Source organism: Odontesthes bonariensis, chromosome 16 (genome assembly GCF_027942865.1).
Source record: "Odontesthes bonariensis isolate fOdoBon6 chromosome 16, fOdoBon6.hap1, whole genome shotgun sequence".
NCBI classification, from domain to species: Eukaryota; Metazoa; Chordata; class Actinopteri; order Atheriniformes; family Atherinopsidae; genus Odontesthes; species Odontesthes bonariensis.
Window position 1 is genome coordinate 1,891,385 of NC_134521.1, and position 14,984 is coordinate 1,906,368.

Genomic DNA, 14,984 nt, shown 5'->3' on the forward strand with positions numbered 1-14,984 from the left:
TGCTTCCAGTCCAAATAAACTATATTTCATCCCTAAAATGAACATAGACCCATACACCTTCATGTGATTAACTGGGTTATGTGAAAAATGTAATGAAAATAATAAATCTGTGCAGCCATCCACGTGAATGTGTTTACGTCACGTGACTCCGGTTGATTGACGGGTGAACGGACGGTGTTAATGGGAAAAGCAAAGGTAATAATGTGGAGTCATCATGGATCATCATCATGGGGAAAGACCAAAGAAGCCATCAGGTGCCCAGTTTAGAAAGAGAAGAAGAGAAGAAGAGGAGAAACGGGCAGAAGATAAAGGGATGCAGATTTCTATCAGTGACCTGAGGGACGTAGCCTATAGGCTATCTGTTAGCCTCTTGCTAACATGTTGCTATTAGCCAGAGGCTATTTGTTAGCCTCTTGCTAACATGTTGCTATTAGCCAGAGGCTATCAATTAGCCTCTTGCTAACATGTTGCTATTAGCCAGAGGCTATTTGTTAGCCTCTTGCTAACATGTTGCTATTAGCCAGAGGCTATCAATTAGCCTCTTGCTAACATGTTGCTATTAGCCAGAGGCTATCTGTTAGCCTCTTGCTAACATGTTGCTATTAGCCACGACTGTGTTTGATTTTTAGTTTTGCTGAACAAGAATCAGAATTGAGGCATCATGTCATGCAGCTAATTTCACCCAAAGGCAACCTGGTGTAGTTTATGTTTACAACACAACAAGAAGTCCTGACTGTGGATTATTTTTATTGTTATGTCTGATTGTAATTTAGCCAATAATCCGATCCAGTCCAGTTCTTAGTCAGATTAAGGTGTCTACATGAACTTAATAACTCAATCTGATTGTAATTTAGCCAATAATCCGATCCTTTCAGTGCCATGAGACCCCACTGAGTGTGATCTATAAATGGGTTTTCTTCTGGCAGATCTCAATGATTACCTCCGTTTCCTTTGCATTTCACACTCTGCTCTGATTGGTCAGCTCTTTAGGCCCAAGTCATCAGCATTGTTAATGATTTCCAGGAAATTACAAATTCTCAGATAACATTTGGAGCTGGAACAGACACTGATATACAGGTAATATATTAATACTTGGTCATAAGAAACAGTGAGTTTGGTTTGGTAAGAGACTAAAAGTTGATAGAAAGTTTGTAAAGCCCAAGTCTTTGTTACCTGATCAGCATCATGATGAAGCAACAGTTATTTTAATTCAATTCAATTCAGTTTTATTTATATAGCGCCAAATACAACAAATGTCATCTCAAGGCACTTAAATAATAAAGTCCAATTCAAGCCAATTGGAATTCAATTAATTGTAATCATAATTATTTATAAAATAATCCAATTCTTTCATATAGAGCCAATTCAAAAACACTTTCCGAGCTAAGGAAACCAACAGATTGCACAGAAACTGGTCTTCAGTCGTGAGCGAGCTGTGAAAGCCGTTCAGAGTTAGTGAACCAGATTACATCACAAGGAGAAAGAAGCATGGGTAAAAAAAGTTGAACAATATTCATTATTTTTAACATTTATATTAGAATTTTTGCAAAGGACCACGACAAGATAATTTCTTTAAGTTTCTTTTAAGCAGCTTCCAGGTGCTCGATCTTATTTCCTCGTATTTCTGCTTTTCCTGAAAACGGCAATTTCTCCACGAGCGTATCTTGAAAGTTGTCGTCCAGCTGGACACCAAACACATCTGCCAGCATTTGGGAAGCCACGACCAACGTTTTAATCTGGTTGTTGATGTCTGCATCCAGCTCAGTCACCTCCCGCCCAGCCTCTGTGATCCCAACAATCAGAAGGGAGACACTCTGGACCGAAGCACTTTGCACCTGCACAAAAACAGTCAAGATCAGGGCGAGCCGAGACTGGAAATCAGCAAACATACGCATGAATACTGGGCATGAGTCGCGGATGTTTGTAACACGGTTAGACACTTAGAACATATACTTACGTTGGCCTTTTCACAAACAAACCCTCATGTCAGCATAAAAACTTAAACTAGAAAATTTCTGAAGCAATTTTGATGGGTGCCAATCTACTGCCCGTCCAATCGATAAACCCTTTAGTTCAGTTAAAGTCGAGAGTCTCCTGTCCCATATAAACTTTGAATGAGGTCCCTGTGATGTAGTATGGCTGACTTATGACGCCTCCAAAACAGGGCAGTTTCTTGCATTTAGGCAAAAGTGTCTTCTTTTTCTCTCCTATAACCATGAGTTTTAATCCTTATGCATATGCCTGGAAGAAACCTATAAATATGAGAGTCTCCTGTCACATATAAACTTTGAATGAGGTCTCTGTGATGGCCCAATATTCCAAAGACAGGTCTGCTGTAGACAGCCATGTCATTTTTATCAAGGTCCTGTTTTAAAAAACAGGTTTTTTAGCATTTTAAAATGCATTTTGGGGCTCGTTAAGTGCTTTTCAATCGATTTCAATCGATTTTCCCATTGAATTTGGGTCTCTTCAAGTTAGCCCTAACCCTAAAGTTTAGAAGTCAAGTCATGACCTTACAAACCCAACAACGGTGAGGTCCACATTGGTCTATCCTGGCCTGGGTAATTGAACTCTTCCTGCTCTGGTGAAAGGAGAAGCTGGAGGTAGAGGTGAACTGGGGGTAGTACCACCAGCCTCTGGCTCTGAGCCAGTCAGGCTCTGTCTCTCATGATTTCATCTAAATGTAATGCCTGAGAAGGCATTCATTTAACCTTAACCGTTACTAACAGCAGCTTTTACAATGAGGCAAATGGTGCTAACAGGATAGGCAGTGTTTGTTAGTTAGTTACCTGCAGTGTTAGCCGAGGACATGCTAACGTTGCTAACGTTGCTGGGTTCAGATTCACCGACGTTAGTCCGGAGCAGATGGAAAACGCGACATTCATTCATTGTTACTACTACAACGTTGCTAACGTTGCTAATGTTGCTAACGTTGCTAACGTTGCTGGGTTCAGATTCACCAACGTTAATCATTCATTCATAGTTATTGCATGTTGGTAGTATTTCCTCCCTTTGGTGAAATATTCACTTTGCAAGTTGCCCTGTTGTCGTCTTTTTTAGGGATGTGTAACCAAACTTTCGAGCTTTTGTACCGCTTGGGCGCCATGTTTACTGCTGGCTGTTGGCTGCGCTGGACTCGCCACGCAACGTTGCGTGGTGACGTCATTCGCGCCCACTGGAATCGATAAGGGAATCGTTTGCAAAAATCGCCAAACTATTCCAAGGAATTGAAACACTGGGAACTGGTTCTCAACAAGAACCGGTTTTCGATTCCCATCCCTACTTAGCACCCACGGTACCTTCTGCAACCATTACGTGAACTGTGACATGTTCCCTGTGGTCTGAATGCACCCGGCCACAAACAGAAGCTGAATCTGACAGCATCAGCAGGGTGAGAAAAACATCTACCTTTACAATGCTGGTGAGGTCAGCTGAGTTCAGTGAGACTGTGCTTCTGAAGATGTTGGTCTTTACGTTGTTCACCCTGACGGTGTCTCCTTCTGATATTCCACTCAGATGTTTGGTGTCTTCTCCCCACAAGCTGATTGAGATGGAGCCCGTCTCATCTTCAAGTTCAAAGTCAAGCTTGTCTTTCTTCTCCCGTTTGGCCTTAAGTGGGATAAGTTCGGTGGAACCGATCTGCGCAAGATTAAAACAACACTGAGTGAGTTTCAACACATTCGTTATGTGTTTGCAAATTTAAATAAAATGGTTGCAGATCAGCTGTTATGACCAGGATGCGACCATATTTGGACAAAGTGTTGCTGGCTATTACACTTTAATTTTCAAAATTCCCCTTTTTTTGGAATCACACACTAATAACATTACAAAATAACTTCCTCTAAAAAGCTAGCCTGGCTGACGCGTCCACATCTGGATGAGATGGTGGTCTGGGAACTAGGTGTGCATTTTCTCGTATTTGAGGCGTGGTTTACGAATGCCTAGAGCCGTTTATTGGGCGCTACGAATGTCTATCAAATGGCGTCTGGTTCTTCCCATGCTGCTTTGCGTGCGATTCATAGCCAATTGTATCACTTATACCAGATGACGTATGTAGAGCGACAATCACCAAAGCTCTGAAGGTCCTGTTAAATCAGAGATAACTCTGGCACATTTAACCAGATGTACTGCTCAGTGTCTGATGGAAACTCACCTTCTTCACAGTCCCTTCAACACTCACGACCACCCGTGCTTCAAATGTTTTGACCTCTGCGATGGATTGAACTGGTTTAAAAAAAAGTTTCTTAGCTTCAAGCTCCAGATTCTTTGGGATTTCAAACGGAGCTGTAATGGACACTTTGCTCTTTACTGGGACTTTCAGGACATTTTCTCCCATTAATACTTCTCTGAAGATGTAGCAGCGGCCCTTCTCGAAGGATTGGAAGCGCTCTTTTCCAAACACTATCACTTTGATACAGTCCGTCTCATCAGCAACTGCCAGGTGGAAGAGAAACCTTTCCTCCTTTTGCTTTCCATACCGGGACAGATTAGATTTCTCCACAACTTTCACAGTTACAGGTTTCTGGCCGAGGGCACCGCCGGTCTTCAGGTCCTTGATGGTCATCTGGACACAGATGAAGGTTTCAAGACAAACATACGTGCAAACAAGAATCAGTACAAAGTTAAATACTAAATGAAGAATTTCACTCACTGAACCTGGAATTCTCTTCATCTGAAAAAAAAAAACATTTTGTTAAAGATTGTTTACTTTACATATTAACAAGGATAACATGAGTAACTGCTTCATTTTTTACTATTATTATCAATATGCTGTACAGGATAAATTACAGGTAAATAACCCTTTCATAAACACATAAATGTATAGATATTTATCTTAACAATAATAACCTTTATAACAGTGTAATAGTCTTCCAGCCGACTGTAAATATTCAGGATTTTGAATGTTTTATCAAGCAACAGAAACACTGAGTCCACCATGTGTGGGTGTAGTTATGGGTGCCAATGCCGAAGGCATTAGACACACTACTCCTGTGCCAGACTCTTATTATTTTCCCGTTTCCGCCCTAAAGTTCGGCGCGCTATAGTCTGGCAGCGATACTCCGACCGACATAAAAAGCACACCGTTGCGTGCGTATCAATCGGGAATGGTGTGCTATTTCGTTTGGCTCTCATTAGTCAAAAGGAATTCCGGCAAAATGGGAAAAAGTCGGAAAAATGCGGATGGGAAAACGCATGGAAAATTTAAAAAAAGGCCATTTTGGGCCCAAACGAGCTTGAAAATGGCCTTTTCAGAGGCCTTATAACTCAGCCATACAGCATAGCACAGACCTCATTCAAAGTTTGTATGTGACACGAGACTCTGGGCTTTAACTGAATCGAAGGGTTTGTACATATCTTATACGGCTTTGACACAACGGCAGTTTACGTTTTAGGGTGACAACATGTCAGGTCCTGCGTCTCTCCCACTCTACTGCTCACTCTAAATTGAAATTGCACCGATTCGTCAAACAAATCTCTCTCATGTCCGAAATATCTGGCCGATCTGGACAAATTTTATCACAAAACGTAGGCATTTTTGTCCTCTTTCACACAATGTCACACTCATTGACCTCTGCCACACAGATTTACAACAAATTGCCTCTGAGCGCGGAGAGTCGTCCCTCCAACTGACATTCCCTCCATTATAAATGGCTAAAATCATAAAATCAATGTGTAAAAATGATTCTAAAACTGCCATAAAAAACGAGCCCCACTTGGTAGCCGAATGAAAATTACACCGCTGGCTTCTGCCGTCCCTCGGGGCGCTCACGGTACGAAAATTATTCGGATACGACATTTACTTTTCGAGCTGTGACCGTTTGTTAGAGAAAGTAGGCGAAAGTCCAAAATAGTCCATTTTAAACAGGTAGAAGTCTGTGTCAGTTGATGCAGCTGCTCGCATGCTGACGAGCTGTCTCCTAGCAACAAGCTTAACAGCCTGCTCTGGGCTGAGACTGCTTATGAGGGCAAAGCCAAGATGGAGCCATTTTGGGCCTTGCAGATGCCTCATCCAAATACCCACAATGCATTGGGAAAATGCATTGAAAAGCACTTAACATTAAGCACTTAAGCATATTTAAAATGGCATAAAAACTGTATTTTACACAGGACCTTGATAAAAATGACATAAATGTCTCCTCCATTTAGGGACTGGCAGAGGCGCAAAATTGAATGGGAAAATTGATTGAAAAGCACAAAATGAGGCCATTTTGAAAATGCCATTAAAGCTGTATTTTAAACAGGACCTTGATAAAAAATGACATAACTGTCTTCATCAGACCTGTCTTCAATGGGAAAATCGATTGAAAAGCACTTAACGAGCCCCAAAATGCATTTTAAAATGCTAAAAAAAACTGTTTTTTAAAACAGGACCTTGATAAAAAATGACATGGCTGTCTCCAGCAGACCTGTCTTTGGAATTTTGGGTCTCGCAAAAGACTCAGCTCTTCAGAGAGCATCTCCTACCCTGCACTTACTCTGTACTTCTCTAAACCTGCACTCCATCTCTACTCTGTCACCTCTGACAGAGTCTGACTGGTGCTTTCCTTCTATGTAGCTTATTGTTAGCTTTGATATTAGCTGTATTGTTATGCTACATTCAGGTCAACATGTACTTCTGTTGTTGCTTTTTGGGCTCTTTGAGTTTTCCATGATAAACTTAGATTAGTATATCTAATCTTATTTTTCTACTTGTTATCTAAACAACAGCCAACTTGAGAGTAAAAACACAAATTAAAACAGTGCACCTACCTTGGAAGGTTGAGCAGACCCAGTCAATTTCAGGGATTCATCTTCATTTTCAGCTGTTCCCTGTTTCATCTTCACCGCTCCAGCAGAATCAGTCTGTACATAACAAAACATATTTTCCCATTCATTTAGATTTGCACTAAGAACAGAAATATGTGTAAAGTAAAGTAAACTCAGCAAACCAAATACAAAACCAAAAATAAAAGTATTGATTTCTTTTACCTGCTCGGGTTGGGAACTCGAGCAGCAAGGTTGTTGAACTTGAAAACAGAACAAACAATTTTAAGGTAAAAACATGGGGCAACAACGTTTTAAAAAAGGTTTCAAAACAGACGAACTCTTGAACATCAAGGAATTGACAGTCCTACTGCCTCATTTTCTTTATTCACCCCTCTCCCTGAGAGCTGTGTGTCTTAACTTCTCACATGTAGCCGTCCTACTACATGCCCACTGGACCCTGTTCCTACTAATCTCTCTCACAACTAGGGTTGCAAAGGGGCGGAAAATTTCCGGTAAATTTCCGGAAAGTTTCCAGTAAATTTCCATGGGAAGTTAAGCTTGGGAATTTTGGCTATATTCCATTTTGGAAACTTTCCATGGGAATAATGGGAATTATGAGAACTAATGGGAATTTAGGAGAACTAACTGGGAATATATTATATCCAAGCATAAATATAAACAGAAGTCATAAGAAAACATCCATACAAAATGTTTTCAACAGATATTTCAACAGATTTATTTGTAAGTAGAGTAGAACACGTTCTAATTACTTGTTTCGTGGATGAACAAAAACAGGAGTGTTGGGTTCAATATTACCCATCCCCTAACCCCCCTCCATCCAAAAATCTCCAGAACATCATCAAAACTTATTTCACTTTGTTAAGTCCACAGGCTCAAATGTGTGCCTTCAATAGTCTTTGTGCTTCAGGCTCAAAAGTGTGGTCCAGTCTTCTAGAAATCTTCTGTACATGTGATGGAGGCGTGCACAGTGCCAGTAGGGGGTGTGGTCTCAATAGCCATGCAGTAGGCAGTGTGCTCTGTGCATGTGATTGAGGAATGGCATCTGTTTGTTTTAGTCAAGATTATGCTAAAATATACTTTCCTCAACTATATTTAAGTTCCCTAGAAGAGCCAACCTTCAATTTTGGAAAATTCCCAGTTTATTCCCATAAATTCCCATGGAAAGTTTCCGTCTTTGAAAATACCGGGAATTTTGCAACCCTACTCACAACACAACCTCCTTGACCCAAACCAATCTGGGTTTAAAAGTGGCCACTCCACTGAAACGGCTCAGTTGGCTGTGACAGAAGCCTTAAAAGAAGCCAGAGCGACAGCTAAATCATCAGATCTTATCCTGCCGGACCTATCAGCTGCGTTTTACACAGTCAACCATTGTATCCTTCTGTCCATACTCTCCAGGATGGGCATCACAGGGAGAGCACACTCCTAGTTTGAATCATATCTCACTGGTCGGTCATTCAAAGTGTCCTGGCTTGGTCACACTTCTGCAGCGCACCACCTCGCCACAGGGGTCCCCCAAGGCTCAATACTGGGACCTCTTCTCTTTGCTTACGTCACGACTCGGTGACTCCGGTCGTCAAAGGATTCAAAGTATTGCCCTCTAGATACAAGACAATCCAGATTCTTTTCATCTCCTACCCTGCACTGACCCTGTACTTCCCTCTATGTCTACGCTGTCACCTCTGACAGAGTCTGACTGGTGGCTTCCTTCTATGTAGCTTATTGTTAGCTTTGATGTTAGCTGTAATGTTATATCCTCATTTGTAAGTCGCTTTGGATAAAAGCGTCTGCTAAATGCAGAAACATCTGGTACCACTCTGACTGGTGCACAGTCAGTAAAAATGTTATGTCCTTTCAGAGTTTCTTCTGCTTCCTGAGACCATTTCCTCAGAATCCTTCGGGTCCCAGGCTGCCCTTACCATGATTCGGTACATCATTTTGCTATGACAGCGCAGTGTTAAAGTGAGACAAAGGCGGGTAGAGAGCTCAGTGAGGGATGTTAGGACAGCCCACCTCATTAAAATCTAGACCTCAAGAAAGAGATTAAAGTTTGAAAACAGAAATAGACAATACACATCTCCTAAACTTGAATCTCTTTATAGATTAAATGATTAACCCCTTGTTGTTGTTATCTTATTATTGACCATTATGCCTGGTGTTGCAAATAAGCAACATACCAAATTACATACCAAACATACCAAATTGACTCCAAATTGACCAGGATGCCTGTTCTATTTATTGTTTGTGCAAAAGTGAAATTAATAATCTCAGCATTATTTACCATCTACTTAAAGGCTAAAACACACACAAAACATTTTTTTATATACAGCTATATAAATTCAGGCGTTAAGGGGATAATTTAAATATTTGTTAATTTACTTAAACTAATATAAATTTCCACTTTCCCTCATTCTTTTTATTAATCAGAACCAACATCAATGATATAATTAACCTGTTATCTGCTGAGAACCTCCACAAACTAAAGCCAACTGTGTGAACTCACCCGTTTGCTCCTCTTCCTGTTCAATCCCCGGTTTTTCCACAAAAGGTCGCAGCAGATCCTGGACTCCTTCGTCGTTCCTTGGTATCTCTTTCATTGCCGCATCGATTCTGGAAATAGACTCTTTTAATCCATACTTCTCAACAATCTTCTGGGCCAAATCCCTTCTGTACTTGTCAGTTTTCTTCTTTTGTGGCGTTAAAAGATCAGCAACTTTGAGACTTTCCACCATCTTATTGAACTGGGCATCTTCCAGCTTCTTAAAGATATTGAACATTGCTTCTTTCCACTCATCCTCTGAAATGCCTGCCATCTCTGGCACCCGGAGACAAGAAAAAAGAAAGAATCAGTTCCTACTGAGTTTATCAACATTGTAAACTGTATTCAGCATTCAGCAGCTGTGGCTCCAACTTCAGCTGGGACCATTTCTCTGCCCGTTCTAACTCCATCTGGTGAAGTTCGGCATCTGTATATTCTGGTTCATAATGTAGACCCTCCAGAAAAACGCCGGCATAAATCCTTGATCTTGCGGGCTAAAATCCTGGATTTTGCGATTGAATATGCGTGTTTTTTTAATGATTTTATGCCATGAAATTGCGAGAAGAGTCATTTTAAAGACCTCCTGTGATAAACAAGCATTTCATTTATTCTTTATTTGGAGCTTGTACGCTACTCACCTCGTTTCTGGTAGCCCTCGCAAGGGTTTTGGAGGTTGATGCCTCGGTGAACGTCAGCTTTCTGGCTTTGGCTTTCCTTTCCGCAGCTGCAGAAAGCATTTTCAAATGTTTCGCGCTGGTAAAGTGGCACGTCACCGACGATTTTCTTTTATGCTCCAACACACAGTTGCACGGGGTGCAGAATAGTTTCCCCCCGCTTTCGTGCAAGACATCGGGGTACTGCTTTGCCCGGTCTTTGGCAGTAATGTGCGTCGGTAGGTGAGATCGATTAGCTTTTTTCATTTTGTCTCTCTTTAATTTTCGACATTTTTTTCTCTTCCCAACTTTATGCAGAAAAGTGCGGAGATTGTGAAATCAAGCGAGTCCTGCATATTTCGCATATTTTGTGCGGAAAATGTGATTATTGCGGTGAATATGCGTTTTTTTTTGCAAAATATTGACCCCCGCATAAATCAGCGGTATTTTGCTGATTTTGCAATAAAATCAGCGATCGCAAAATCGCATTTTTCAGGAGGGCCTAATAAAGATATCCCTTTAGCTCTGTGGTAAAAGGGATGTCTTCATCGTCAGTGTCGTAGTCAGACATATTTACGTTAACTTTCCGAGCAGTAAACACCGAGAAACAGGCGCGGCTGTCGGCAGCACGCAATGATACTGCAACCTAGGGCCAAGCGATTGTGAGGTGTAACGTTTTCGGAAAATACGATTCTGTGATGCAAATGTATTACTCTGTTGAATGTATGTTGTTTTCAGAAGCAAAACGCTTTATTTTAAAAGCCCCAGCCAACTAGCCGGACTACTTACGTCACCGCCTAAAAGAGGCTGGAACTCTGCACGCAGGACGCAGCAGGGGGTAAGAAGATGTTCATAAATAATATTACTAGTATGGGATGTCGTACAGCTTCATGTCTAAAGAGGCGAACTATCCCTTTAATCAAACAGGTTTCATGTTGTTGCCCACAGCACAACTCAATGTATCCATGGCCATCATCGGTTAAAATGACAAAACCTTAAGTAAAGTATCAGTCGGTCGGCTCGTTGTTACAGGACATCCAGCATATTTGCTCAAAGATTAGAAAGTGCGACGCACTAAGAGGTCAGAAACTTCCTGATGGGACTAATTACACTGAAACTAGATCAAGCGTTTAATGATTAACGAAAGAGAACGAAGCAAATCCATTTTTCAACTTTTCAAGAATACTCAAGAAGTCTTCAATACTCACCGTTTGTTTTTCTTGGTTTTTCTGGCTGGCAGGAGGAGCCGTTTGTAGTTGTGGAGGTCGAACAGTGAAGTCGGTTTTATGAGTCATAAGTCACACCCAGAAACTATCTGATTACCTGTCCTCCAAGAAAGGTTTATTTGTAGAGCACAACTCAAAGAGCTTTGCAGCTACATAAAATCATTCCATAAAACATAAAGATAATCATAAATTAATCAGGGCCGGGCAACAATTGAAATGTTTAATCTAATTAATCACATGATTTCCCTGATTAATCACGATTAATCACATTTGTACGCAGAATCCAAAAATGAATCCAAAAGTAGTGTATAGCTTTTAGCATTTAGCTTTATTTTAAATGTGCTGCCATATGAATGAAAGTGCCATAACATTTGTTGTGCAAACACACTTTTAACATCAGCATCTTTCTGTAGTTTTTATGTAGAAGCCTCGCTCCACTGTCTGTTTCCTTGAATGACTTGCTGCTATCAGTTGTGTGTTTTGCCTTTAAGTGATATTTTAGACTGGAACTACTACGCTGAGAAGACAATTCAACTTGGCTGTGTTTACAGATGACTTTGGTTCTGTCGACTCCGCCGTCTGGAAGAACTTTGAAATGAAAATGGCCGAGTAAAAGTTCCGTACCCTTCTCCATGTTTGGTGGATCCGCCGATTACTTTCTTTTCCTGTTCCACAGCAGACAGCAGCAGACTTTTACAAAATAAAGGCCTGTGAGCAACAGACTTTTACAAAATAAAAGCCTGTGAGCAACAGACTTTTACAAAATAAAAGCCTGTGAGCAGCAGACTTTTACAAAATAAAAGCCTGTGAGCAACAGACTTTTACAAAATAAAAGCCTGTGAGCAACAGACTTTTACAAAATAAAAGCCTGCGAGCAGCAGACTTTTACAAAATAAAAGCCTGTTAGCAACAGACTTTGACCTTAAACCTTTTTATTTTTTTTATAAAAATAAAAAATAGGTTGATATTTTTATTTTTTTTAAATTTCACACATAGATACACATGCATACATTCATACAAACCTGCTAAAGCATAGTGTAGAGGTAAGATCCCCACATTTCATGTAGGTAATCTGGGTCTCATACATAAAATAAACTACCAGCAGTAGGGGTCCTTAGGTAAGACCTCCATACTTATGTGATATTTTTGAAAATTTCACTAATACATACATACATACATACGTAAATATCGAAAATTATATTTTAAATTTTTGAAAATTCCAATTTGCATTGAAAATACAGCAGTTTTTGTGTTTATGTTTTTAACAGAAATTGGTGTTTACCTCATATACACTAGTATTTAAAGGGGTAAATTTTTTAAAAATAATTGAAAACTTGGTGGTTATGATCAGAACTGAAGTGGAATAAAAGATTTATAAAAAAAAGTGGAAAAAAATATTAACATATGGTATTTTGGGGATCATTTTAGATTTATTTTACATACATACATTTATGCACGCATAAATACATAAATACATACGTAAATAGCTAAAATGTTTGATATTTTTGAAAATTTCACTCATACATACATACATACATGCAAACATGCATGGATGCATGCATGCAATGTTCAAATCCTTCAAATACAAGAAACTACCACCAGTAGGGGTCCTTAGGTAAAACCTCCATACATATCTAAGATTTTTGATATTTTTGAAAAATTCACTCATACATACATACGTACACACATACATACATACATACATACATACGTAAATATCAAAAATTATTTATATTTTTGAAAATTTCACTCATACATACATTCATGCATTCATACATAGCTACCTACCAATGGATACTGTAGAGGTAAGATTGTCACCTTTCATGTGGGTAACCTGGGATCAAATCCCATCCATACAAGAAACTACGACCAGCAGGGGTCCTTAGGTAAGAACTCCATACATATCTAAGACTTTTGATATTCTTGAAAAGTTACATACATACATACATACACACATATATAAACATTCGTTAAAATCAAAATATTTTAATTTTTTTTTTTTTTTTAAATTTCACTCATACATACATACATACATACATAAAAATAAAAAATATGTTGATATTTTTAATTTCTGAAAATTTCACACATACATACAACCCTGCCAATGCATAGTGTAGAGGTAAGATTGCCACATTTCATGTGGGTAACTAGCCTGGGTGCCAGCCGAACTTAGCCCCGCCCATAAAAGATTTGGTCGGGAAGTTCGGTCTGGCTCTGCTCAGTTGGGAAATCATTATGCCCGACCAAGAATTGGTCGACCCAATCAGATTGCCAGGGCGGGCTTTATACGATGATGGACAGATGATCAACAGGGACATTATCGACTACGTGACAAAAGAGCGCTTGGTTTGACTTTGTTTGAAACAAACATGGCTGCCGCTGGAGAGCTAGGGTGTGTAGATTCTGCCATCGAGTCTGTTCTACAGGATCTCCACATTGCATTCATTTTGAAAGACGAACAGAGGAACGCGATAAAGGCTTTTATCGATAGAAAAGATGTTTTTGCCGTCCTTCCTACAACAAGTGTGTGTTGCTTAATCTACGTCACATACTACGTTGCTCTGATTGGTTGTAGGTCTATCCAATTGAGCGAAGAGGCATTTTTTCTCCTGGTTCGGTTGAAACAACTCAAATCTCTATCCAGCGGTATCAGACTCACATTCTGACTAGAATCGTGAGTATGACGTAGTCAGGCTAGTGGGTAACCTGGATGGGATCAAATCCCATCCGTACAAGAAACTACAACCAGTAGGGGTCCTTAGGTAAGACCTCCATACATATGTGATATTTTTTTAAATTTCACTCATACATACATACATACATTCATTTTACATTCGTAAAAATCAAAAAATTTTTATATTTTTGATTTTTGATAATTTCACTCATACATTCATGGATACATGCATTCATACATACCTACCAATGAATTACATTGCCACTTTTCGTATGGGTAACCTGGGTTCAAATCCCATCCATAGAGGAAACTACCACCAGTAGGGGTCCTTAAGTAAGATCTCTATACATATCTAAGGTTTTTGATATTTTTGAAAATTTCACTCATGCATACATACATACATACATACATACATGCATTCATACATATCTACCTACCAATGAATAGTGTAGAGGTGGGCTCAAATTCCATCCATACAAAAAAACTACAACCAGCAGGGGTCCTTAGGTAAGACCTCCATACATATGTGATATTTTTGAAAATTTCCCTCATACATACATACATACATACATGGATACATGCATTCATACAGACCTACCAATGAATTACATTGCCACCTTTTGTATGGGTAACCTGGGTTCAAATCCCATCCATACAGGAAACTACCACCAGTAGGGGTCCTTAAGTAAGACCTCCATACATATCTAAGGTTTTTGATATTTTTGAAAATTTCACTCATACATACATACATGTATTTATGCATGCATACATATGTAAATAGCTAAAATGCTTGATATTTTTCATGCATTCATACATAGATACTTACTGATGGATAGTGTAGAGGTAAAATTTTCACCTTTCATATGGGTAACCTGGGTTCAAATCCCATCCGTACAAGAAACTACCACCAGTAGGGGTCCTTAGGTAAGAACTCCATACATATTTAAGATTTTTGATATTCTTGAACATTTCACTCATACATACACACACATGTACATACATTCGTAAAAATCAAATTTTTTAAATATTCTTCATTTTTGAAAATTTCACTCATACATGCATACACATACGTAAATATCTAAAATTATTTATATTTTTGATTTTTGAAAGTTTTACTCATACAT

The 14,984-nt window shown here is 39.5% G+C and overlaps 1 protein-coding gene across 1 annotated transcript; it reads right to left on the minus strand.

Annotated features, from left to right (window-relative positions):
- Positions 1-523: 523 nt before the first annotated feature.
- Positions 524-11,214, minus strand: LOC142401620 (uncharacterized). Its single transcript, XM_075487088.1, has 8 exons — positions 11,169-11,214; positions 9,272-9,583; positions 6,970-7,007; positions 6,751-6,843; positions 4,652-4,672; positions 4,154-4,564; positions 3,409-3,639; positions 524-1,835 (listed from the first exon to the last, which is right to left on the minus strand). Exons 2-8 carry the CDS (start codon positions 9,579-9,581, stop codon positions 1,584-1,586), a joined length of 1,356 nt encoding a protein of 451 aa, XP_075343203.1. The 5' UTR covers positions 9,582-9,583; positions 11,169-11,214; the 3' UTR covers positions 524-1,583.
- Positions 11,215-14,984: the final 3,770 nt, after the last annotated feature.